The following is a 24,008-nucleotide window of genomic DNA, read 5'->3' as shown; positions in this document are numbered from 1 at the left end:
GGGCTCAGGCTGCCCTGGAACTGGGCACTCATGACTGGTAGCTGTTGAGTCCCCCGTCGGCTTACCAGGAAGGCACAGAGCATGTAGAAGCTGATGAAGTAGAAGACGGCAAAGCTGCTGCCACAGGGCGTTTCACCCTCCGTGCTGTTGCTGGGCTCAGACTCTGGAGCACACTTCTTGCCTGGCATGCAGGCCAGCATGATGTCTTGCCAGGCCTCCCCAGTGGCACACCTGGAGGGGAGGGAGAGCCCACAGCCATGCAGCCCATCCTATAGACTCCAAGGAGGGCCCTCTCATCCTTCACCACCTTTCCTTTCCTCCTTCCCCAGAGGGAATTACTAAAATGAACTCGATGTTCATCATTCTCCAAATGCTCTGGTATGTTCACTAAATATGCAAACACACAGCATTATTTTGGAGATTTAAAAATTTTACATAAACAGTAACAAATTGCACGTTTTCTGAAAACTTGCTGTTTTTGCAATCCGCGCGATGTTTTTGAGACTTAGCGCTTTGGATGTAGTTTAGTTCTAGTTCTTTCACCTTGACTGCTGTATAGTATGCTACATGAACGTACCATAAAAAAATCCACTGTCCTGTTAAGGAACATTTAGGTTTTTCATTTTTTCTTTTACTAGGACAAATAACACTGCAATAAACATGCAGGTTTATATCTTAGGTATACACTTAGAAGTGGGATTGCCAGTTAAAGTACATGTATCTTCATTTTTACTAGATATTCCATGTTTGTCCAACTTAGACTCCTATCACCAGTGTAGGAGACATGACGTTACTGTACAAACTCATCAATTCATTACTGAATTGTTTTAAATGTTGCTCATATGATGTGTGTGAGACAGGTCACTGCTGCTTTAATTTGGTTACAAAATGATTGATTAGTGGGTTGAGAATTTAGATATTTATCTTCCATTAAATTGCATGTTCATATTTTTGCTTGTTTGATTCAGGTTGTTTTCTTGCTCGTTTGTAGGGTGCTTAAGATATTCTATTCTCTATTCTTTTAAAAAATTTCAACAGTTTTTTTTGCAACAGGTAGTTTTTGCTTACGTGAACAAGTTCTTTAGTGGTTAACTCTGAGATTTGGTGCACTCATCACCCAAACAGTGTACACGGTACCCAATGTGTAGTCTTTTATTCCTGACTGTCCTCCCACTCTTCCCCGAGTCCCCACAGTCTTATGCCTTTGCATCCTTACAGCTTAGCTCCTACTTATAAGTGAGAACACATGATATTTGGTTTTCCATTCCTGTTACTTCACTTAGAATACTTCACAAATTCATCCAGGTTGCTGCAAAATCCATTATTTTATTCCACTTTATGACTGAGTAGTATTCCATGGTGTATATACGCCACATTGTCTTTATCCATTCATTGGCTGACGGACATTTAGGTTAGTTCCATATCATTTTTTCTTTCTTTTTTTTTTGAAACAGAGCCTAGCTCTACCACCCAGGCTGGGGTGCAGTGGCACAATTTCAGCTCACTGTAACCTCCACTTCCTGGGTTCAAGCGATTCTCCTTTCTCCTGCCTCGGCCTCCCGAGCAGCTGGGATTACAGGCATGCACCACCACACCCTGCTAAGTTTTGTATTTTTAGTAGAGATGGGCTTTCACCATGTTGGCGAGGCTGGCCTTGAACTCCTGACCTCAAGTGATCCGCCTGCCTTGGCCTCCCAAAGTGCTGTGATTGCAGGCCTGAGCCACCACACTCAGCCTGTTCCATGTCTTTCCAGTCACAAATTGTGCTGCCCTAAACATGTGTGTGCATGTCTCTTTCATATAATGACTTCTTTTCCTTTGGGTAGATACCCAGTAGTGGGACTGCTGTATGGAATAGTATAGTATATCCCTTTTAGTTCTTTAAGGAATCTCCATACTGTTTTCCATAGTGGTTGTATTAGTTTATATTCCTACCAGCAGTGTAAAAGTGTTCCCTCTTCACCACAACCTTACCAACATCTATTATTATTATTTTTTAAATTATAGCCATTCTTGCAAGAGTAAGGTGGTATCTCATGGTGCTTTCATGTCAATTCTTAATTCTTCGTTAGTTGTATGCAACAGAAATATCTTCTTCCAATCTGTGACTTGTCTCTAGCATTATCATTTTTTTTTAAATTTTTTTTAATTTTTTTTTTTTGAGACGGAGTTTCGCTCTTGTCACCCAGGCTGGAGTGCAATGGTGCGATCTCGGCTCACCACAACCTCCGCCTCCTGGGTTCAGGCAATTCTCCTGCCTCAGCCTCCTGAGTCGCTGGGATTACAGGCACGCGCCACCATGCCCAGCTAATGTTTTGTATTTTTAGTAGAGACGGGGTTTCACCATGTTGACCAGGACGGTCTCGATCTCTTGACCTCGTGATCCACCCGCCTCGGCCTCCCAAAGTGCTGGGATTACAGGCTTGAGCCACCGCGCCCAGCGTCTCTAGCATTATTTATGGTGTATTTTGGTGAATCTAAGTTTTTTATTTCAGCGAGGTCAAATTTATAATTTTTTCCTCTATGTTTTGTGCTTTTTGGATCTTGTTTAAAAAATCCTTCCCTATTTTAGGTCATAAAGACATTCTTTTCTGTGTTCTTCTAAAGGTTCTAAAGTTTAGTTTTTCACAATAACTTATTAACTTGAAATTTACTTTCAGGTTTGATATGAGGTAGAAATATGCTTTTTTTTTCTGTATAGATAAGTAATTTTATTAATACTATTTATTGAATTGTACACCTTTACCTACTTAATTGGAATATTTCTTCTGCCATGAGCTGTATTTTCATAGGTGTGTGGGTCTCGTGCTAGTTTTTGCATTCCATTCCTTAGGTTTATTTGTTTATCTTGGTACCGATGTACCGTGTTGTCTTCATTCCTACAGCCTTATAGTAAGTCCTGCCCTCTCACAGAGCAGGAGGCCTTCCGACTTGTTGTTCTTCAACATTTGTCTTGGCTATTCAGTTTCCTTTTCTATTCCACAGACACATTAGAATCAGTTTCAGGCTCTATGAGTAATCCTGTTGGGAGTTTTATTAGAATTGCTGAGATATCTATTAATTTGGGGAATCCTGACATCTTTATGATATTAAGTCTCCTGGCCAGAAATGTGGCATATCTCTCCTTTTATTTTGTTGTACCTTTAAAATGGTATAGTTTCAACGTTATATTTTAAACGCTGTATCTGTTTGCTGCTGATATAGAGGGAATACAATTAATATCATATTACAGAATATTTGCTAAGCTCCCCTCTTAGTTTTAGCAATTTTCTGTAATTTTTCTTGTATATATACACAGGCTATCAGTTTTTTTGGCATTTAATTTTGTTTCTTCCTCTCCAATTCTTAGCCTTTGCTTTATTTTTCTTGTCTTGTTTTATTGGGCAAGAGTTACAAAATAATAATATTGAAAAAGTAATAGCATAAGATCTTGTCTATTATATTTCTAATTAATTATTACCAGTACAGGAAAGCAATTATTTTTCTTTGTTAATATTTTAATCTTCCACTTTATTAATTGTGTTGTCATAAAAGGTTCTTAGTTAATTTGCATAGATTTTCTACTTGAATTAGCCTATTGTCTGCACACAATGACAGTTATGTGTACATATTTTCATATTTATAACTGCTTGCTTTTTAATCTTTTTCTTATTGGCATTAATTTTATATTAGTCTTACGGGATGAGTGAGGAGGTTTTCTACAGCTTTCTGTCCCTGGAAAGTTTATATAACATTGTAATGATCAACTATTTCATAGACCTCACAAATAAAAATATTGAATATTGGGCTTTTTCAAAGGCTAAATTTTTGACTACCTTTTCAATTTATGTTGTAGTTTTTTTCTTTTATTCTTAAGATAACTTTATAATTCCTTTTTTCTACATAAAAGCGTCTGCTTCATTTAGGTTTTCAAATATATTGTCATAAATTTGTTCATGATGTTCTCTGTCTTCTTATTTCAATCTGATATTATTTGTCTGCCACTTTTAGAAAAATCTTGTGTGTGTGTGTGTGTGTGTGTGTGTTTAGAGATGGGATGTCACTTCGTCATCCAGGCTGGAGTGCAGTGGAGCCATCTTAGCTCACTGTAACCTCAAACTCCTGGGCTTAAGTGATCTTCCCACCTCCGCTTCTCAAGTAGCTGGGACTACAGATGATTGGCACCACACCTGGGTAATATTTTGATTTTTTATTTTTAGAGATGTTGTTTTGCCATGTTGCCCAGGCTGGTTTCATACTCCTGGTCTTAAGTGAGCCTTCCACCTCAGCCTCCCAAGTTGTTGTGAGCCGCCACACCTGGTGAAACTTTTATTTTTGATAGACTGAGAAGCTCTCAGTGGGCATAGCCTCCATGTCTTGGAGATCCGTTCCTGGCATTTATCTTTGGTATCCTTCATTCTCTTGGCCAAAAGTTTAGCATATTATTTGACCTCGTCCTTATTATTATTACTATTTTTGAGACGGAGTCTCTCTCTGTTGCCAGGCTGGAGTGCAGTGGCATGATCTCAGCTCACTGCAACCTCCACCTCCTGAGTTCAAGCGATTCTTCTGCCTCAGCCTCCTTAGTAGCTGGGATTACAGGCATGTGCCAGGCTAATTTTTGTACTTTTAGTAGAGATGGGGTTTCACCATGTTGGCTAGGCTGGTCTCGAACTCCTGACCTCATGATCCACCTGCCTCGGCCTCCCAAAGTGTTGGGATTATAGGCATGAGCCACCACACCTGGTCATCCTTACATGTTTTTTAGTGTTCTGTTTCTTCAGAGCAATACGTCAGCATTTGTGTTGTAGGACATGTGGAGTGAGAAGATGCTGAGTCTTGGGTGCTCTGGCCCTAGGTTCCTGACATCCTTTGTTTAGGGGCTTACTGACAACGTACTGGTGGACATCATCTTTATAGAGGAGGAAATGTTATTGAACTGTGCCATCTCGTTTGGATCCCCGGTGAAAAGGCACAGTAGTATCAGTCAGTCTAGAAATATCCTTCTCTCCCCGCTATCTTTTTTTACAATAACTAAATTAAGAACAGTCAGATTGGCACCAACAATGCAACCCTGAACAATCTGCTTTCCTTCTCCAGTTCTCCTTGGTTTATGTCAGAATGCCCGTATGCAATAGCAGGTGGACACAACCACAGGTCAGGACATGCTACTTCATAAGGAAGCCATGCTTATCATTGTACCATTGGTTCGGCCCACAGAACCCTTCCATTTTTTACCCAGAGTGGCACAGGCAACTTCTGAGGCCATATGCTTCTCATAAAAGGTATGGTTTGCATTCACTGTCCACTTCAATGAATTTCTGGCAGCCACTGGCCGGGAAGGTGACCTTCGGCTTCATCCTGAAGTAGCTAATCACCTCTGAGGTGTCACAAAACAGAGGCATGAAATTCTCTTATCATTCTAAAAATCACATCCCCATCTGTAATTATGTTGCTTTTTGCATTCCTGATGTTGTGTTTTTTCAAAAGAATTGGATTTCATGAAGGTTTGTCTGTTTATTGGTCTTTTCAAAGGATCAGCTTTAGAGTTTATTGATAAAATCCATTTTTATTTTGTATTTTATTAATTTATGCTTTTATTTAATTTATTTTTTTAAGATGGAGTCTCGCCCTGTTGCCCAGGCTAGAGTGCAATGGCATGATCTTGGCTCACTGCAACCTCCACCTCCCGGGTTCAAATGACTTTCCTGCCTCAGCCTCCCAAATAGCAGGGATTACAGGTACCTGCCACCACACCCAGCTAGTTTTTGTATATTTAGTAGAGACAGGGTTTCACCATGTTGGCTAGGCTGGTCTCAAACTCCTGACCTCATGATCTGCCTGCCTCAGCCTCCCAAAGTGCTGGGATTACAGATGTGAGCCACCATGCCTGAACTGCTTTTATTTTTAAAAATGCATTCCTTCCTATTCTGGGGTTATTTTACTATTCATTTCCCCATTTGGTAGCTTATTTAATATAAATCTTTTAAAATAAATAAATAAATTTTAGGCTGTGAATTTTTCTTTGGTGTTGATTGATGCATCTCCTATACTTAAGATACGGTGCTCTGGGTCTCATTTCTAAGTATAGTCCTGTGTCACTTAACAATGTGGAGATGCACGGTTAGGCAATTCTGTTGTTGTGCAAACAGCATACAGTGGACTCACACAAACCTAGATGGTATAGCTACTACTCACCTCGGCTCTACCGCACAGCCTGCTGCTCCTGCGCTACAAACCTATACAGCACGTGACTGTACTGAATATTGCAGGCAACTGGAACACGATGGTTAGTATTTACGTATCTAAACATAGCTAAACACAGAAAAGGAACAGTAAAGACAGAACAGTAAAGAAGATGTAAAGCTAGTGCCCCTGTAGACGGTGATACCATGAATGGAGCTTGCAGGACGGAAGGTTGTTCTGGGTGGGGCAGTGAGTGAGTGGTGAGTGAATGTGAAGGCCTAGGACATGACTGCACACTATGGTACACCACTGGAGGTGAGAAACACTGTACACTTCGGCTACACACATTTATAAAAAGTGTTTTTCTTTCTTCAGTAATCAACTTCACCTTAATGCAACATTTTTACTTTATAAACTTTTTAAACTTTTTTTTTTTTTTTTGAGACGGAGTTTCGCTCTTGTTACCTAGGCTGGAGTGCAATGGCGCGATCTCGGCTCACCGCAACCTCCGCCTCCCGGGTTCAGACAATTCTCCTGCCTCAGCCTCCTGAGTAGCTGGGATTACAGGCACGCGCCACCATGCCCAGCTAATTTTTTGTATTTTTAGTAGAGACGGGGTTTCACCGTGTTGACCAGGATGGTCTCGATCTCTTGACCTTGTGATCCACCCGCCTTGACCTCCCACAGTGCTGGGATTACAGGCTTGAGCCACCGCGCCCAGCCCCTTTTTAAACTTTGACTCTCATAATAACACAACTTAAAACACACATTGTACAGCTGTACAAAAACATTTTTCTTTATATCCTTATGTTTTTTTCTATTAAACATTTTACGTTTTTTGTTAAAAGCTAATACACAAACCCACACATTAGCCTAGGCCTACACAGGGTCAGGAGCATCAATACCACTGTCTTCCACCTCCATGTCTTGCCCACTGGAAGGTCTTCAGGGGCAGTAACACACATGGAGCTGTCATCTCCTATGATAACAATGCCTTCTTCTGGGTACCTCCTACAGGATCTGCCTAAGGCTGTTTCACAGTTAACTTAAAAAAATAAGTAGAAGCAGTATGTTGCAAAATAATGATAAAAGTATAGCGCAGTAAACACATAAACAGGTGACAGCCATTTATTCTCATTATCAAATATCATGCACTGTACATAATTGTATGTGCTACACTTTTATATGACTGGCAGCACCACGAGCACACGAGCAAGGCATTGCGCTGCATTGCAATGCTGCAGCATCACTGGGTGATAGGAATTTCCCAGCTCCATTGTAATTTTAGGCAGTCTGTCATTGGCCAAAATGTCATTAGTGGTGCTTGACTGTAGACTGTAGTTTCAGCTTTGAGTTACTAAGAAGAGTGACAAACATTTTAAGTAGATTTTGAAGGGGTTATTGTTTTTATGGTTAATTTCTAATTTTGCTATATCAAGGTAAGAGCAGCTTTAGAATTTGTTTAATTCTTTGGACTTAAATCTTGGCTAATTTTTGTGAATGTTTCTGGGGTGTTTAAAAAGAATGTGTGGTTTTTGTTTCCCATTTATTGAGTATAAATCTATATGATCGAATCTGTTAATTGTATTATTTAGATGTTCTTTACCCTTTTTTCTACATTGGTCTATTTGAACTGCCATGCTCTACTACCTGTATTAAATTTGCCACTGTGTGTGTGTGTATTCTCCTTATAGTTCTATCAGTGTGTGATTGATACATTTCCAAACTACATTGTTAGACTCATGTAGTTTTATGACTGTTACATATTTTGGATGGATTATACCTTTTATCAATATAAAATCTCTCTTTGTCTTGTTGAATGCCTTTCACCTGGAATTCTATTTCTGCTACTGCTATTATTACATCTACAATGTGAGCCTTATACGGTATTTGTTTTTCCATCCTTTTTATTTTCATTTTCTTTAGGTCATTTTGTTTATATCTGTTACAAACAGGCTAGAGCTAGATATCTTAAAGTCAACATCAGAGTATCTTTTAACAGTGAACGTTGGCTCAACAATTTTTAGTAATTATCTTTTTTTTTTTTGGAGATAGAGTCTCGCTCTGTCGCCCATGCTGGAGTGCAGTGGCACAATCTTGGCTCTTGGCTCACCGCAACCTCGTCTCCTGGTTTCAAGCGATTCTCTTGCCTCAGCCTCCTGAGTAGCTGGGACTACAGGCACGCACCACCATGCCCAGCTAATTTTTTTTTGTATTTTTAGTAGAGATGGGGTTTCACTGTGTTAGCCAGGATGGTGTCTATCTCCTGACTTCATGATCCATCTAACTCGGCCTCCCAAAGTGCTGGGATTACAGGTGTGAGCTACTGCGCCTGGCCTATCGTTGTTCTTTTTCCTGCCATCTCATTTCATTATTCTAATTTCCATGTTTTATTTATTTATTTTTCTACTTTTGCTTTACCTTCCTTTTGATGTTTGTCCATTTTTTCCTCCAGTGGTTTAGAATGTATATGTTCCATTTCTAGTTTTTTAGTGATTGACTTTTAAATATTTAACATATGCATTTATACATACTTTCCCTTAGTTTTGTACAGAATTAAACAGTATCTATTTCTTACCCCCAAACAAGAGAAGAATCTTAGCATGGTTTCAGGTTTCTCATTCTTCTACCACCTCACCCCCTACCTTGTAGAGATAACATAAAATATTACTTCCAAATCGTCATTAAGGTTTTGTACATTTCCCCCTCAACAATTATCTGACTTTATATAAACTTTATAATGTCCTTGTTCATAACTCACAACTATAGACTTCATTATTTTTTACTCGTATCATTACTCTGCTCATTCTATTTCTTTGATTCATATTTCATTCTGTGGAAGTACAGCCTGAGTAATTGCTTCAAGGAAGACTTATGTGGGGGAGTAAACTTTATGGGTTCTTACACTTTTGGAAATGTCTCTGTTTTACTTGACTACTTGAATGCTGTTTAGACTGCATATAGAGGGCCAGGTTCAAAAATACATTTTCCTTGTAATTTTGAACATATTATTCCATTGTCTTCTATTATATATATACTTTTGTTAATGAGAAGTCTAATGCTAATGATGATTTTGAAGGTAATTCCCCTTTTCTTCTTTGGCAACACTATTAAAGAGACTTCCTTCTCCATTGTGCATTCTTGGCACCTTTGTCGAAAGTCAGTTGGCTATAAATGATTGGGTTTATTTCTCAGGTTTCTATCCTGAGCCATTGCTCTATGTGCCTGTTTTTATGCCAGTACCATGCTGTTTTGGTTACTATAGCTTTGTAACAGATTTTGATATCAGGCAATGTAGTGCCTCCAGCTTTGTTCTTGCTCAAGACTGCTTTGGCTATTCAGGGTCTTTTGTGGTTCCACATGAAGTTTAGGATTGTTTTTTCCATTTCCATAAAAAATGACTTTGGCATTTTGATAGGAATTGCATTTGTAGGTTGCTTTGGGTAGTATGGTCGTTTTAACAATATTAATTCTTCCAATCCATGAACACACAATATCTTTCCATTTATTTATGTCACCAACTATTCCTTTTATCATGTTTTGTAAGTTCTCAGTTTATAGATCATTCAATTTACTCCAATTTATTTTGTTTTTTTTTAATGCTATTGTAAAAGGGGCTGATTTCTTAATTTCTCTTTCAGATAGTTCATTGTTAGTGTAAATAAATGCTACTCATTTTTGTGTGGTTGATTTTGTGTCCTGCAACTTTACTGAATTAGTTTATCAGTTGTAATACTTTTTCAGTGGTCTTTAGGATTTTCTATATATAAGATCATGTCATCAGCAAACAGAAAATTTTACTTCTTCCTTTCCTATTTGGATGCCTTTTAAAAAAATTTTTGCCTAATTTCTCTGGCTAGGACTTCCAGTATTATTATGCTGAACAGAAGTGGTGAGAGGGGGCATATTTGTCTTCTTCCTCATCTTGAAGGAAAAGCTTTCAACTTCTCACCATTAAGTATGACGTTCGCTGTGGCCTTGTCATATGTGGCCTTTATTGTGTGGCAGTACGTTCCTTCTATGCCTAATTTGTTAGAGAGGTTTTTATCCTGAAAGGACGTTGAATTTTGTCAAATGCTTTCTCTGCACCTATTGAAATGATCATACGGTCTCTTTTCCTTCATTCTGTTAATATGGCGCATTATATTTATTGATGTGTATATGTTGAACCATCCTTGCATTTCTGGAATGAAACCCACTTGATCATGATGCATCATCTTTTCCAGGTACTGTTGGATTCAGTTTGCTAGTATTGTGTTGAGGATTAAATGAGGATGAAGCCCAGTGCATGTGGACATAAGCACCCAGCATGGCAAATGGCACAGGTGCTGGGAGTGGTAGATATCTGTACGTATTGGACAAGAAAACTGAGGTTCAGAAAAGTTAGATGTCTCTGTCAAGGTCACGAAGTATGTCACCAGGTTGGCTTTGGGCTTGTTCAGATTCCAAGCCAGGCTACTTTCAGCATGTGACTTTTGCTCCCCTAATGGCTTTGGCTGGTTTCCAGCAGGTGTGCCATTGCCCAGTGTGTTGCTCCATGGAAAGTTATCATAAATGACAATGGAACCACTGGCCTCTTTGTCAAGTGGATGGCAAGCACACATCCTCTCCCTTCCTACTCCCCAGGAGACAGTTCCCTCTCATTCTACAACCAGGTCACAGCATGGCACCATGCAGGGGTGTGTGTGTCTGTGTGTGTGTGTGTCTGTGTGTGTGTGTGCGCATGTGTACCTGTGTCCTCAGGGACCCACCTGAAGAGGAGTAGCACAGCTTGGGGGAAGGTCTGAAAGTTGTTGTTCCGGTTGATCTCTGTGGTATCATTCAGGGCAATTTTCCCAAACACCTGGGAGAGGGAAGGAAAAGGTGTTCAGTGACTTGTGGACAGAGAGGGTCCTAATTTTCCACCACTGTTCATTGTTCTCTTCAGGGGTCTCACGGGTCCCTGGAACTGGCCAGTCCACAGGCTGAACTGTCTTCCCATGCAACATGGCAGGCACCTACTGCCCCGCTCAGCCCCTAAGCCCAATCCCCACACTGGACAAGTGTGAGAACCAAAGTGCCCACAGCCTCAGGAAGATCCCTGCAGCCCAGTGGGAGCTGGGGCTGAGAGCAGTGCATGCTGGGACTGGGACCCGGCTTCTGACAGGACGTAGGATGCACTGGCCTTCTTTACTTTGCCATTTCAAATCTGCATGCCCAAGCACTCTTTCAAATTTAGTTCTTGCATTTTGGAGCGATACGGAGTGAGTGATCGGGAGCCAGGGCAAGCTTAATTCATTCCTGAAATCCCTTTTTTCCCTGTTTTTTTTTTTTTTTTAAGCTGTGCTTACCTTAGAAACTGCCACCTTTATCAGGTATCAAGGTAGCTCTTTTAGTCTCAAAAGGTTTTGGCAACTGAATCTTGGGTCTTTCTGTGATGAGCAAGTAGGGGACTTCCTGAAGGAGTGGCCAAGGAAACGCTCTGGGCTAGTGTGGATGCCCTGCCGAGTTTGACCTTGGAATCTCAAGCTGGATCCCTGAGTCGGGAATGGAGAGCTCCAGGTTTGCAGTGAGAGGAGCAGTGGGCGCCTGGGAAGGGAGGCTTCAGAAAACTGCTGCACATTTGATGCAGTGAACCCTGCCTTGATTTGGCCCTTCCTTGCTTCCTCCTTCCTTCTCCCTCCCTCTCAGTCATTAGCTTCAAATGAATCTGATTGGGGTAATTCTCAGGCCCATCAGACCTGGACAAAAACAGTGGTGCAGGGCAGACACACCTTGCTGCTGCTTCTTGAGAAGGGGCTGTGTCTCTCCCGAGGCCCCTTGCGTAACTCGGGAGTGTCTTTCCTCTACCAAGAGCAGAACCCAGGCTTCGGGGAGGGAAGCTCTCTGGGCTATGTATTCTGTACCTGGACATTCTCCTGTTACTTACAGGAGACCCATTTGGGGTAAGCTCCAATTCTTGTGGCCTTTTGGGCTTCAGAAAATGGAAGAGGAGGGAGAGGGATGGTCAGGAATGAGAGAGAGAACTGGGAAGAGATAGAGCAAGAGGCCAGGAGGTGGGAGCCTCCTTACCTGCATCCCAATCACCGCGTAGATGAAGAACAGCATCACAATCAGGAGGGCCACATAGGGCAGGGCCTGGAAGGAAGCACAGGAGACTCCCATAAGGCCCGAGTGCAGAGGCCAGCTGGCCCCTTCCCAGGGAGCGCCGCATCCTTGTCTCTGCAGCCATCAGCTGTCTCCTGGTTTGGGCTGGGGGACATTTCCAAGAGTCCCACAGGACTACAGGGAACCTGGGAGAAGGCCTGAGAAACCAGAACTGACTTCTCATTTCAGTTTGGTTTTCAAAGCAGGCTGTGGAGTAATGATATAGTGTGACACTACCTGGGCAAAACAATCAAGAATCAGCAAAACCTCCTCCGACGACACATGTGCATTATGTTTGTACAAGGCAGGAGGAATGGTGGAGGACAGCACTCAGCTGACTGTGGTTACCTGTGAGTGGGGTGGTGGCAAGTTACACCCTCTCTTTACACAGCTTAACTCTGCCCCACTAGTTGTAGTGAGTGGGTATTACAGTTGCAATGAAAACATTTAATAAGGAAAAATCTAGCACAAAGATCATGGGTTCAAATCCTGTTTCTGCCACTTTCTATCTATGAGAGCTGGGGTGCTTAACTTCTCTTAGCTTCAGTCTCCTCATGGGAAATGTGGAAATAATAACAATAATGACCTCTCAGAGGTTTCGTGGTTTAAATGATTTAAGGCCTATAAAGTGCTTAGTGCAATGCCTTGCAGAGTTGGGTTCCATACGTTCTATTTGCTCAATGTATTACCTGTCTGGCAGAGCCAGAGCCCCCGCCACTTCTGGGGACAGGCCATGGTTCCTGGGATGGGAGGTAGAGCCCGCACTCCCGGGCGCCAAGGCAGCCGCAGCTGCTGGTCACTAGAGGGTGCCGCGAGAGCACATGCCACCGTCAGGCCTCACAGTCACCCAGTCGGTGCCTCTTCCCAGCCCCGGGAGATGTTGTGGGTCAGGGTGAGTATGTTGGGTCCCTGTATGGCCACTCACAGCCCTGGGTCCCTCGTGCATCCAAGGACAGGGGTGGCGGCAGTCCTGTTTCTGCTGGTGTCTACCATTCCGAATCCCCAGAGCCTTGGCCGAGTGTGACACTGGGTGCAGGAGCCTCAGCTCATCACCAGGTGGGGGTCAGCCCTGCCAGCTCGGAGGAGGCCTGGCCATTGGGAGCTCCCTGGAGAGCCTTAGATGGTCAGTCCCTGGTAGGAGGCTCTGGGGGCCGAGCCAGGACAGGACTCCCACTGAGGATGGGCACCTTTCCTCTGGCTACAGCTATAGCCATGGGCACACCTGGACCAGGCCCAGGCACACCCAGTCCCCAAGCAGGGACTGGCCGGGGCAGGGGACACAAAAGTCATCTTCCCCCACGGCCTCTGGTCTTGAGAAGGCTAAGAGTGGCCCCTCCATTGTGGGGAGAGGAGTCTGCCTTCCACCAGCCAAGGGGAGCAGGGAACCGCCTTCCTGGTTCTGTGCTCATCTGGGGGAATTCAAGTGACCCAACAGCTTTGCTTCTTAACTTCAAACCTATGAAGGCTCCTCTGAGCTGGCTGGGGCTGATCATCATTCTGTTTTAACTGGGAAATAATGGCTGAGCAAAGGAACTAATCATGTGGCCAGGCAGTCCTGGGCTCATCTGAGGGGCCTCTCTTGCCAAGTAGAGGACACCAGGGTCCTGAAAGTCTGGCCAAGGACATAACAGGTGCTGGAGCAGATGCTGCTGAAATGCCCATGGGAAGGAGGGTGACGGCCAGATTCTGAAAATGCTGAATTCGAAGAGCCATAGCAGTCACCAGGTTGTCCAGGCCCTCCTTATCACAAAACCCCTTTGTCCAGTAAATTCTTGCTGAGAAAGACATAAATGATGAGTAAAAGTAAGGCAGACCCTTTCTGCCTCCCCTTAGCTCCCATCCCTCCTTTACTGCCTGGCCTTCTGGGGCTCCAAGCCTGCCTTGGAAACCACGTGCTTTGTCTAAGCCTCTCAGGGCAAAATGGGGAGCCAGGCAGAGCTGCGGAGTTCTATCACTCAGAGGAAGCAGCAGAGCCCCAGAGTGGAGGGCTCTTCCCGTGCCAGCTCTGCTCCAGGCCAGGTGGCAGACCTGAGATCCTCAGGCCACAGGACACGAGGGGTGGCTACCTGGAAGGACTTGATGAAGGTCCACAGCAGCGTCCTGATGCCCTCCCCGCGGCTCAGCAGCTTCACCAGGCGCATGACCCGGAACAGGCGGAAGAAGGTGATGGAGATGCGGGAGTTCTCCTCTGCATTCTGGAACCCGTCGGCAACAGGAGGTGCAGTTAGCACAGCAAGAGGGGGTAAGAAGAGGAGGGCCCCTCCGAGAAATACAGCCCTCAGTGGCAGTGGCGGAAGGCAGGCCAGGGTTCGCTGCACTAGACTTCCCCCTCGGATGGGAGGGCAGCCGCCCACCTTTAACGGGTGGACAGCGCAGCCCCATGGTCTCTGCAGAGACAGACTGTGCCCAGGCCCCTGGGCTGTGGTCCTGTTTTTTTTTATTCTCCCCACTTCCCCTTCATTCCTAGTTCTTAATGCCCTGGATGGAGGAACAGACGACTCCATCAGGAACTTCCACATGCTTTGGAGTCTTCTAGGTCCAGAGCCAGCTGCCCTGGGAGTCCCTGCCCCTGCACTGCTGAGGAAGCAACCTCGTTTGTCTGGGCGGAGAGTCCTGTGTCCGGAGTGGGGCCCAGTGCTCTGTGAGGAGGTGGGTTGGTGACAGCCTCTTTCCTGGCTGTAGGTATGTGTGCATTTGGGGGTCCTGTGGGCTGCCTCCAGAAGAGACCTCACATCCCAGCCTCTTGGGACTCTAGCACTTCCCGTGTATCACCTCCTTCTACTTTCCACAGCCCCTGTCCCGAAGGGAGGGACTAAGGGTGCTATTCTGTGCTGGGAGAGGGGCTGGTTTGCAGCCCTTGCTCTGAAGCTGTTGTTCCTACTCCCCTCTGCTCTGGGGCCTCTAGGAGGCTCCAGCCTTCCAGGCTGTACAAGACCTTGGAACGGAGAGGGTCATGGGTCAGGGTAAGGGAAGGGAGGCCTTTCTTGCAACTGATGCTCCTGCAAATGGTCTCCCTCAGGGACCCTGGGGAAGGGGAGAGGGAAGGTGAAGGGGAGGGAGGGTGGAATGCAGGCCAAGGTGAGTGGAGGTGCTTGGGCAGCTGCTGTTGGACCTTGGGGAGCCTGGGGGTTGGGCACATGCCTGGCCTGGGCTCAGGGGGCAGGATGGGCTGCCCTGTCATCCTCTGCCTCCAAACCTGAGAGCTGAGCTGACTCCCCACTTGGCCCTCCTTCTGCCCACACCAGCCTGGTGAGCAGGAACCCAGGAGGGAGCCACTGCCACATCCGGAGCTAGTGCAGCTCACCCAGCCCTGCAGGCACCTGGAGAGAATGGACCCTCGGGGCTTCCTGTTACTGTTCCCATCCACACCACCCTCGAGGTGGGAGGTCTCAGGTTGTTACTGGGACCACCTGGATCCTCCCCACTCCTTGCTTTACCTTGCCACTTGTTTATTTTTAATTATTTATAGGTCAGACTCTCCCTGGCAATATCCAGCGTGAAAGCCCTTCTAACTGCACTGCCTGCCCTGGCTGACCCTAATGTGGCATCAGAGACTGCTCCCCTCGCTATGCAGGACAGGAGATTATGAGGGAGGCAAGGGAGACACAGAGGCAGCGAGACCCGGAGGCAGCCACCACCCTGCACAGAAGCAAGCCAGCGATCTCTCCTGATTTCCAGACTTTCCAGGCAGGAGAATAGCAAAAATATTTCTTATGTTTCAGAATCACAGCTGCCTCAGTTCCTCCTAAGGCTCCTGTTCCCCTCAAGGCAGGAGACAGACTGGCAGGTCTCAGGACCTGCTGCACGGGTGTCTGAGGGGCTGGGTGGAGAGCTGTGGGCAGCAGCCCTGTCCTGCCCTGGGATCTGCCCTGCCTGTGTGTTCTGAAGCCTTTGATGCCCTTAATCTCTGTATTTCTATCACCTGTGTATCTATTTGAAATTCTATTTTCACTCCATAAAAGGAGGCTGTGTTCCCCCAGAGGAGTATGCAGAGGAGGCTTAGGGTTTTATAACTCAGCTGTCAGTTGCACTGTGTTCAGGAAAGGAGAAAAAAAGAAAGCACAAGCTTCAGTGGAGAACTTCAGCTGCAAGTGTCAAGAGTTTGAGAAGCTGGTGCCACAGGGGCATCTGGGTCTGCTGAGTTAAAAAAACAAAGCAAACAAACAAAAAACCAAAAAACACCCGACACGCAGCTTGCAGTGTGAATTCCATTCCACTGTTCAGACCCCTGCCTGGTGGCTGCTGTTTCCTAATGCTGCTCGACAAGGGGAAAACACATGAGGCCGTTTGGACGCACCGATTTCCCCTAATAAACCGAATGACAGTGCAAAGAAGAGGCAGGTCCAGACAGCTGATCCAGAAAGCAGGGTCCCCAGGAAGTGGGGTAGAGCACCCTGGGTGCAGCCTTTGTTGTGGCGGCTTTGTGGCCAGGCGGGGCCAGGCTGCACTGGGGAATAATCAACCCACCCAAGCTTGCCTCGGCCTGCAGACTTTGCGGCTCAGTCAGTCAACCCACTGGTCCTTCTAAAATCTCATACTTGGCCCGGTTTCAAATGCGTAATGGCAGCCTTTTGGGGAAGGCTGCGCCAAGGGGGCTTCAAGGTCACACTGAATGGTGTCTCTTTTATCACTTTAGCCAAAGCGAATCACAGACTCCTATACCAGGAGTGGTCCCATCAACAGAGCTCACTTTTCTGCTTCCAGCCTGCTGCAGAATAGTGGCTGTAGCCTAATGTTAACGGACTTGAGGAATTTAGAAAAATGCAAGGGGTAGCAAGGTTGGAGTGGCTGGAAATTCAACCACACTCTCAGTAACAAATATCTCTGCTTAAACCTCTTACGGTGGCCTTTCACTTGAAGCACAGGGAGGTTAGGAGCCACGGACACTGATTAATAGGAATCATCATCCGCCCTTCCATCTCTTGGCTAGAGCACCTCTTTCTTCCCTCCTTATCCTGAAACCCCTACCATGGGTCTCATAGGTACCCTCTGCAAATTTCTCACATCGGATTAAGGTCAGAGGCTTTGGCCAGTGGAGTCCTCAGGGTGTTTAACAGGAAATGGCCCTCGGGTCCCATTCTCTCCCAGTGGCTTGTTAGATAGTCAAGATCACAGTGAATTACCACCCCAAGGAAAGCTCAGGGGCAACACAACAACACTGCACAAAAGGCACCTTCACAGCTCACATAAGAAGGGAACAGGCAGGCAAGGCACACGGCAGACACGGTGGCCACATGCAGTGAGAGCCAGGCAGGGCTCCCAGGGACTCTGGAGGTCGGGGTGGGGAGATTGGGGGTGTTAGAGGGGGACACAGAAGCCGGGAGCGTGGTTGGGAGGGTTGGTCTTACCATAGAGGGAGAGCATTGGGTATGTTCAGCTGGCTTTAAAGAAAGGCAGATAGAGATAAGCTGTAATGAGTCTCCCATGAAGATGCCCGGTATTCTAGGTCTTGGCTAACACAGGAGCAACACAGTGGCAGAAGAGGGCAAAAGGAAACAAGTGAAAGAAACATGAAAGTGTAGGCCTGGCAGGTCCTGGGCATCCCCGTGAGTGTGGGGTCTGTGTTGCTGGGTCTCATGTCAAACCAGGACCCATAGGCATTCTTCTGCCTATGAGCTTTAAATAACTCATGTCCACAATATTATTAGATAAGCAGCTGAGGTCTTCGGGACTTTGTGGATGGAGGTTTGTAATGTTTTGTTTTAGAGACAGGGTCTTAGCTCTGTTGCCCAGGCTGGAGTGCCATGGCATAATCACAGCTCACTGCAGCCTTGAACTCCAGGGCTCAAATGATCCTCCCATATCAGCCTCCCTAGTAGTTAGGACTACAGGCACGTGCCACCATGCCCAGCTAATTAAAAACATTTTTTGTAGAGATAGGGTCTCACTATACTGCCCAGGCTGGTCTCAAGGCCTGCCCCAAGCAATCCTCCTGCCTTGGCCTTCCAAAGTGCTGAGATTACTGGTGTAAGTCACTGTGCCAAGCCTGTTTTCATGTTTTAATTAGCCATTGTTAACCCTTGAGGACTTGGGCTTTATGGCAGGGCCAGCTGAAGGACAGAGGCCTTGCTGACCCCAGGGCCTATCCTTGCCCATACATATTTAAGCATTTAAGCAAAGCAGCCCAAAGGTAGTGACCTCTCAGGGTTAGGGAAACTGACTTCAGTCTAATACTGAGGAGGGCCTCCAGAGGTGGCCTCCACAGACTCCGTAGTGGGGCTCATTCTCAAAGCTCAGGCTCAGGCAGGAGATGGCTTTGCTTAGCTGTTGGTCTATAGATGTGGTGAGCCTGGCCATTGGCATGAAATAATGATTATTTAATTGTTTTCTAAACTTGAAGGCCCTGTACACAATTTAAGATACTAACACCTCAAGAAGCTGTTCTCACGGGTGTGATTGCTGAACTCATTTGGGGGTAGGAGCTGAGGGAGCTGGCCTCTGGTGAGTATCCCAGGGCCAGCCCTCTCCCCCAGTTCCTGGAGCGTGGATCCGGGAAGGTGCCCTAACTCTTTCGCTCCAGCACAGAGGGCTCAAGCCCCGACTGATCTTGATCATCTGAGCTGCTAACTCTTTCTAGAAAGTCAGGATTTGGCTTTTACTCCCCACTTTCAGATGGTTGCTCTTGTATTTCTGTTTTTAAGGTACAAACAAGGAAAATGTGTAATGGAATTTTGAAGGATGAAAATGTGCACAACGAGACATTTGCTTGCAGCCTGAAAATATTTCTTTGGTAACAGATTTCTCAGCAAATTCTTTGTGTTTTCATAGCTAGTTGGTAGGATGTCCTTTTGGGGGATGGGTGAGATGAGGGAAGAGAAGGAAAGGGATGCTTCTCTAGGCATTTACAGAACACTCTAGATCTGGATCTCTAGATCTCAGCTTCTGCTTCACGAAGATTCCACCTGCCAGGGTGCCTGCAGGGTGTGGGTCCCTAGAATTTGGCTAGCAGGCTGAGACTGAACACAGAGACAAACATAGGCAGGCACACACACACAGACACACACACACACACACACACACACACACACTTTCTCTCTCTCTCACACACACATTCTCTCTCACACACACTCACACACACACACACTCTCTCACACACACACACTTTCACACACACACGCACATACACACACAGAGGCATGAACAGAAGAAATTTCTTGGCAAAGCGCCTAAACCTCTTTTCCTCTGGTGTGTGAGAGTTGCCCAGGATGGTCAGGTCTAGCTATCCACAGGTATCTTGGCCCAGTGCTTGGGCTCCCTTGCTCTTGGACAAGGAGTTCTGTGTTTCTCAGGCTTCAGTGGGGCAGGGAGGGAGGCCCAGAGGGAGATAACCTACACCATGTTAACTCCAGAGTGTTGGGCAGAGTTCCCAGGAGGCTTGAGCCATTGCTGCCCTCTTGGATCCATCCTGCAAACCATCACAGCTTCCCATCACTTCTCAGAACTCTGGGCAAATGCTTGAAGGTCTTCTGGGTCAATCCCAGCCTGAACAGGACCAAAATGGGAGCAATTCTGACAACACACCTAGGTACTTGCCTTACCTGGCCTAACTAAACCAACCTCTAGGCATCAAAAAACAACAACAACAAAAACCCTGTTTCATTTTACTTCTTAAACATTCAGAACCAGGCAAAGTGGCTCATGCCTGTAATCCCAGAACTTTGGGAGACTCAGGCCGGCAGATCACGAGGTCAGGGGTTCGAGACCAGTCTGACCACCATGGAGAAACCCCTTCTCTACTTAAAAATACAAAAATTAGCCGGGCGTGGTGATGCGCACCTGAAATCCCTGCTACTTGGGAGGCTGAGGCAGGAGACTTGCTTGCACCCGGGAGGCGAAGGTTGTGGTGAGCCAAGAGCATGCCATTGCACTCCAGCCTGTGCAACAGGGCAAGACTCCGTCTCACACACACACACACACACACATGCATACACATATATGAATGAAAACACATTCAGAATCCTTCATTTGAGACTTTTAAACATTTGTCTTAACTGTCTTTTCTCTTGTTGCATTTTATAGCTCCCATTTAAGACCTTGTCTGTTTAAGTCATATTTCACTTTAAGACTTGACTTTAGGTCTGCTCTAATAATCTCGAGAGTATTTTGTATTTTAATAACATGTGTTGATGTAACAATTCCTATGGCACATCTCTGTAACAGCAGACAAGAAAACGTCAGGAGCAGCTATGAAGACAGTAGAAAGAGGAAGAATGAGGACTCTCAGGGATCTCTATGTGGCATTCTTCTGCCCACATAATGACAACTTTCCAAAGAGACCAACTTTGGAAGAAGCTAGAGACTCAAAGATTAACTTTTTATTGAGCCTTAAGCCTTACTGTTCACAGGGCATCTTTGACTGGCTAGGTAGTATTACCTCTACCACCACACAAACCTGTTTTCACATAAGGAGCTATGCTTACAAGGTACGTGGTCTCAAAAATTAATAACCATTGACAATGAAATCAGAGAGCAATCCCTGAGTGATTTCTACATGGTAACAATAGGAAGCAGCCTAAGACACAGCCCCTGCCCTCAGGGCACCCATGGTCTACTGATGGATGCCCTGGATGTTTCCTACATGACCCCACGTAATTGTTGGAATCTTTGGTACCCTTTCCCCCTGGCAAGTGAATCCCCTGCTGGGATGGAAGGAGAGATTGGACTTGCTGGAGATGGACATCTGTGGTATCCCAAGATCAGCACTTTTAGCTCAGAGACACATTTCTGTCTTTAAATACCTAGTATGGCCACTTGAGAAACTACAAAGCATCAGTTCTACCTTTGGATGTAAATTCAGAATTTGCTGGTAGCCATGAATACTTGGGCCATTAATCTCTGACTCCTTCCCAGATTTGCTCTCGGTGCCCTTGAGTTATTTTGTAATTTCTCCATCTGTGGTCTTTCCAGGGGAAGAAAGGGGCGGTAGGATTCCCTGAAGACCCCCCCCACTTCCCCCTCACCCCCACCAGCCTGGAGACTGCATTCTTCTTTTACCGGAGCCAACAGAGCTGCTTACATAACCTGAGCATTCTGGCTGATTTTTAATATGGCACTGTCTCCACTAATGGTAGGCATGGAGAAATTTCCGAGCAGCCAATTCTTTCATCCTTGTTTTCTAATGATCTGGTAATTTTTAATGATTTCATGATATTGGGGCAATTAACTTAATTTGTTCATGTAATGATATAAATGAAATGAAGTTATTATTCCATATCTGAGGCAGAGGTTGGTCATTTTCAGAGACAGTTCTGGTTAGTGGTTCCAGATAACAGGCTCAGGGCAAATAGAAAGGAAAGCCAATTTCCTTCCTTCAATATGCTTATGCAGATTGCCTTGGTTTGGTGAGGAAAGGAGCGGTGCAGGGCAGCTAATGAGAGGTCTCTGGAAAGCTGCCTTTTGAATTAAGTTCAAGGTCAAATGACAAGTAACACCCCCGTGGATGAAGTCCTTATTTCTGGAAGATACTCACTGTGCACTTCTTTTCATCTGAGTGCCAGCTCTAGGCCACATTTAGGATGCTGAGGGGTGAGATTCAGGGAATGCCAGAGGCCAGCAGAGACAGGATCCTCCCAGGTGGAGGCTTTTCCCAACAGGATGGTGTGGGAAGCCATGGGGTGTGTTTCCTGCTTGCTAGATCACATGGTCTCTCTGGAGACTTAAAAGGTAGTTGAAAAATAGCTTTTTAACATAAGAAAAAACGTTTTTAAAAATTATTTTTTAAAAAAGCACAGCCAAGGGTAAGGATTATAGAAACTCAGTGGCTGAGCAGTAGATCTCTGGCTGGAATACTCAATCAAGTTGTCTTCCACAATACTCTCTTGCAGTTAGGGGGCCAGAGAGCACTGTGAAGAGGGCATAAGCCATGGCTGTGTTCTCCTTGGCAGGCTGAATTTGAGAGGTGCAGATAACCCTCTGATCTCCTCCAGGGAAGGCTGGCTTTTGGTTCTATGGAAAAGGACCGCCCAATTCCAATGGCTGCCATTGAGACAACGCTGTGACCTCAGCATCACTGAGATTCCATGTGCCTCTGAAACAGACGTCAAATGTAATGCCCTGAGAGTTTGTGAGTCTCTAAATTGTGGTCCTGCTACAGAACGCTCGCTGTATTTCTTTAAATGTCTTGTCCAGAACTTAGGGAGGCAGATCTGATATAAATTTCACTCCAAGCCACCTGAAAGACTCGATCCAGCTGGTATCCCCTCCCTATGCTCCGCTTCTCTGCTTTTACTACCTCTAATCTCAGGTTGATCTGCAAGACACAACAGCTGATTCTGTGGGGGTTGTCATGGTGGAGGAGGACCAAGGGGTGGGGCTTTGAGGGAGAGGCCTTGGAGGTAAATCTGGGTCAGGATGATGGTGGTCAGGCTGGTGAACAGAGAGAGCTGGGAATAGCAGGGGTCAGGGGCTGCTAGAGACATCTGACACCAACTTCATGGCCAGGAGCCAGCAGATGTAGGTTAAGGGTCTGTATGTGTGCATGGGTCCTCATGATCATTTTATCTTCCCTTCCTACCAGGAGAAACACACATCTCAGGAGGAGTCAGGAGGGGCTGAATCTTGGAGCCACTGGGGATGGCAGCATGGCAAGGCATTTTAAGGAGGCCAAAGTAAAGCATGTTTTAAACTGCAAGCCTCCTAAAGTTGAAGGAACAGGCTACTTGCTGAGAGAGGCGAAGGATAAACACACATCAGCTGGGATAGAGAGGAGCCGAGGGCAGAGGCCAGTGGCTTTCAGACAAAAGAGCAAATGAATGAGGTATGCGCAGTTGGAAGCAATTTTAAGCAGAATTCCCATTTTGGTTTGGTGTGAATGGAGTGACCAAAGTGATGGAGGAGGAGAGCTGAGCAGAGGAAGATGAGGGACAGGGAACTAGCGAGGATAAAGCTGAAGACGGATGGGAAGCATGGAAATGACTCTGCCCTGGCCCATGTCCCCCAGGTTGGAAACCCCCTGGCTTTTGTGTTTCTCCAAAGTGGAATTCCAGCTAGAAAGAGAGGGCCTGTCTTGTGTGTTTGAAGTTACAGACATTGAGTTGAAATGCCCCTTCAGAACTCCCCTCAAGTGGTCTTTGAACCCAAGCGGACTGGCAGCCAGGCTGCCAGCATGGGGCTGTGGTTCCTGGCCCTCTTGTGCTCTTCCTGCTTTGTGTGTGAAGCTGTAGATGGCTGAGAGCTATGGCCTGTGCTACTGGTTGCAGTGACCAGTTTGCTGGCTGCAAGTGGCTGAAAGCCTCAGGGTCTCACTGTTACCATCTGCAACCTGATGGCTCCCTAGGTGCTATTACCTGCCAGAAACACGCTCAACAAGACTGACTACAGAACTGCCTGGCAGTTTCTCTTCCCCTGGGAAGGACAGCCCAGTATCTAGTCATTCAAACAAACAGAACTCCACCAACAAAAAAGCCCATGAAGAATGAAATCAGCTTGCCAGTAGTGCTAACTACCTCAAAGAATTCCTTATGCCAGAGGGAGAGGATACAGAATAGAGAAGAAAGGCAGAGAAACAGAGTGGGTGTGGCAGGGAGGGCCAGAGACTCAAAAAGGAAAGAAACAGATGATTCCCAGGGCGAGAGCACCAAATCTGAGAGTAAATGGGCATCCACAGAAATGGCCATGCGTCTCGAGGCGCCCTGGGCATCTTTAAGCCTGCCTGTGTCTCCTCACTACCAGCCCATGGCATCTTCTAGGTGCCTTTGCTTTACCAGCTTTCTGGCAAA

The 24,008-nt window shown here is 45.8% G+C and overlaps 1 protein-coding gene across 50 annotated transcripts in view; it reads right to left on the bottom strand.

The window, feature by feature from the left end:
* Positions 1 to 24,008, bottom strand: part of CACNA1C (calcium voltage-gated channel subunit alpha1 C) — a 703,883-nt gene that overhangs the window by 26,464 nt on the left and 653,411 nt on the right. For 48 of the 50 annotated variants that reach the window (XM_032254241.1, XM_032254239.1, XM_032254246.1 and 45 more), the window contains 5 exons: positions 17,640 to 17,672; positions 14,358 to 14,486; positions 12,217 to 12,282; positions 10,917 to 11,008; positions 66 to 231 (listed from right to left, as the gene is read on the bottom strand). In XM_032254241.1, the coding sequence (XP_032110132.1) occupies positions 66 to 231; positions 10,917 to 11,008; positions 12,217 to 12,282; positions 14,358 to 14,486; positions 17,640 to 17,672 (486 nt within the window). The remainder of the gene's footprint in view (positions 1 to 65; positions 232 to 10,916; positions 11,009 to 12,216; positions 12,283 to 14,357; positions 14,487 to 17,639; positions 17,673 to 24,008) is intronic. The other 2 variants (XM_032254245.1, XM_032254256.1) reach the window with 1 other exon arrangement.

This window comes from Sapajus apella, unplaced genomic scaffold, assembly GCF_009761245.1.
Source record: "Sapajus apella isolate SASKATOON/1434 unplaced genomic scaffold, GSC_monkey_1.0 scaffold86, whole genome shotgun sequence".
Lineage (NCBI taxonomy): Eukaryota > Metazoa > Chordata > Mammalia > Primates > Cebidae > Sapajus > Sapajus apella.
This window is presented reverse-complemented; position numbering and strand designations above follow the sequence as displayed.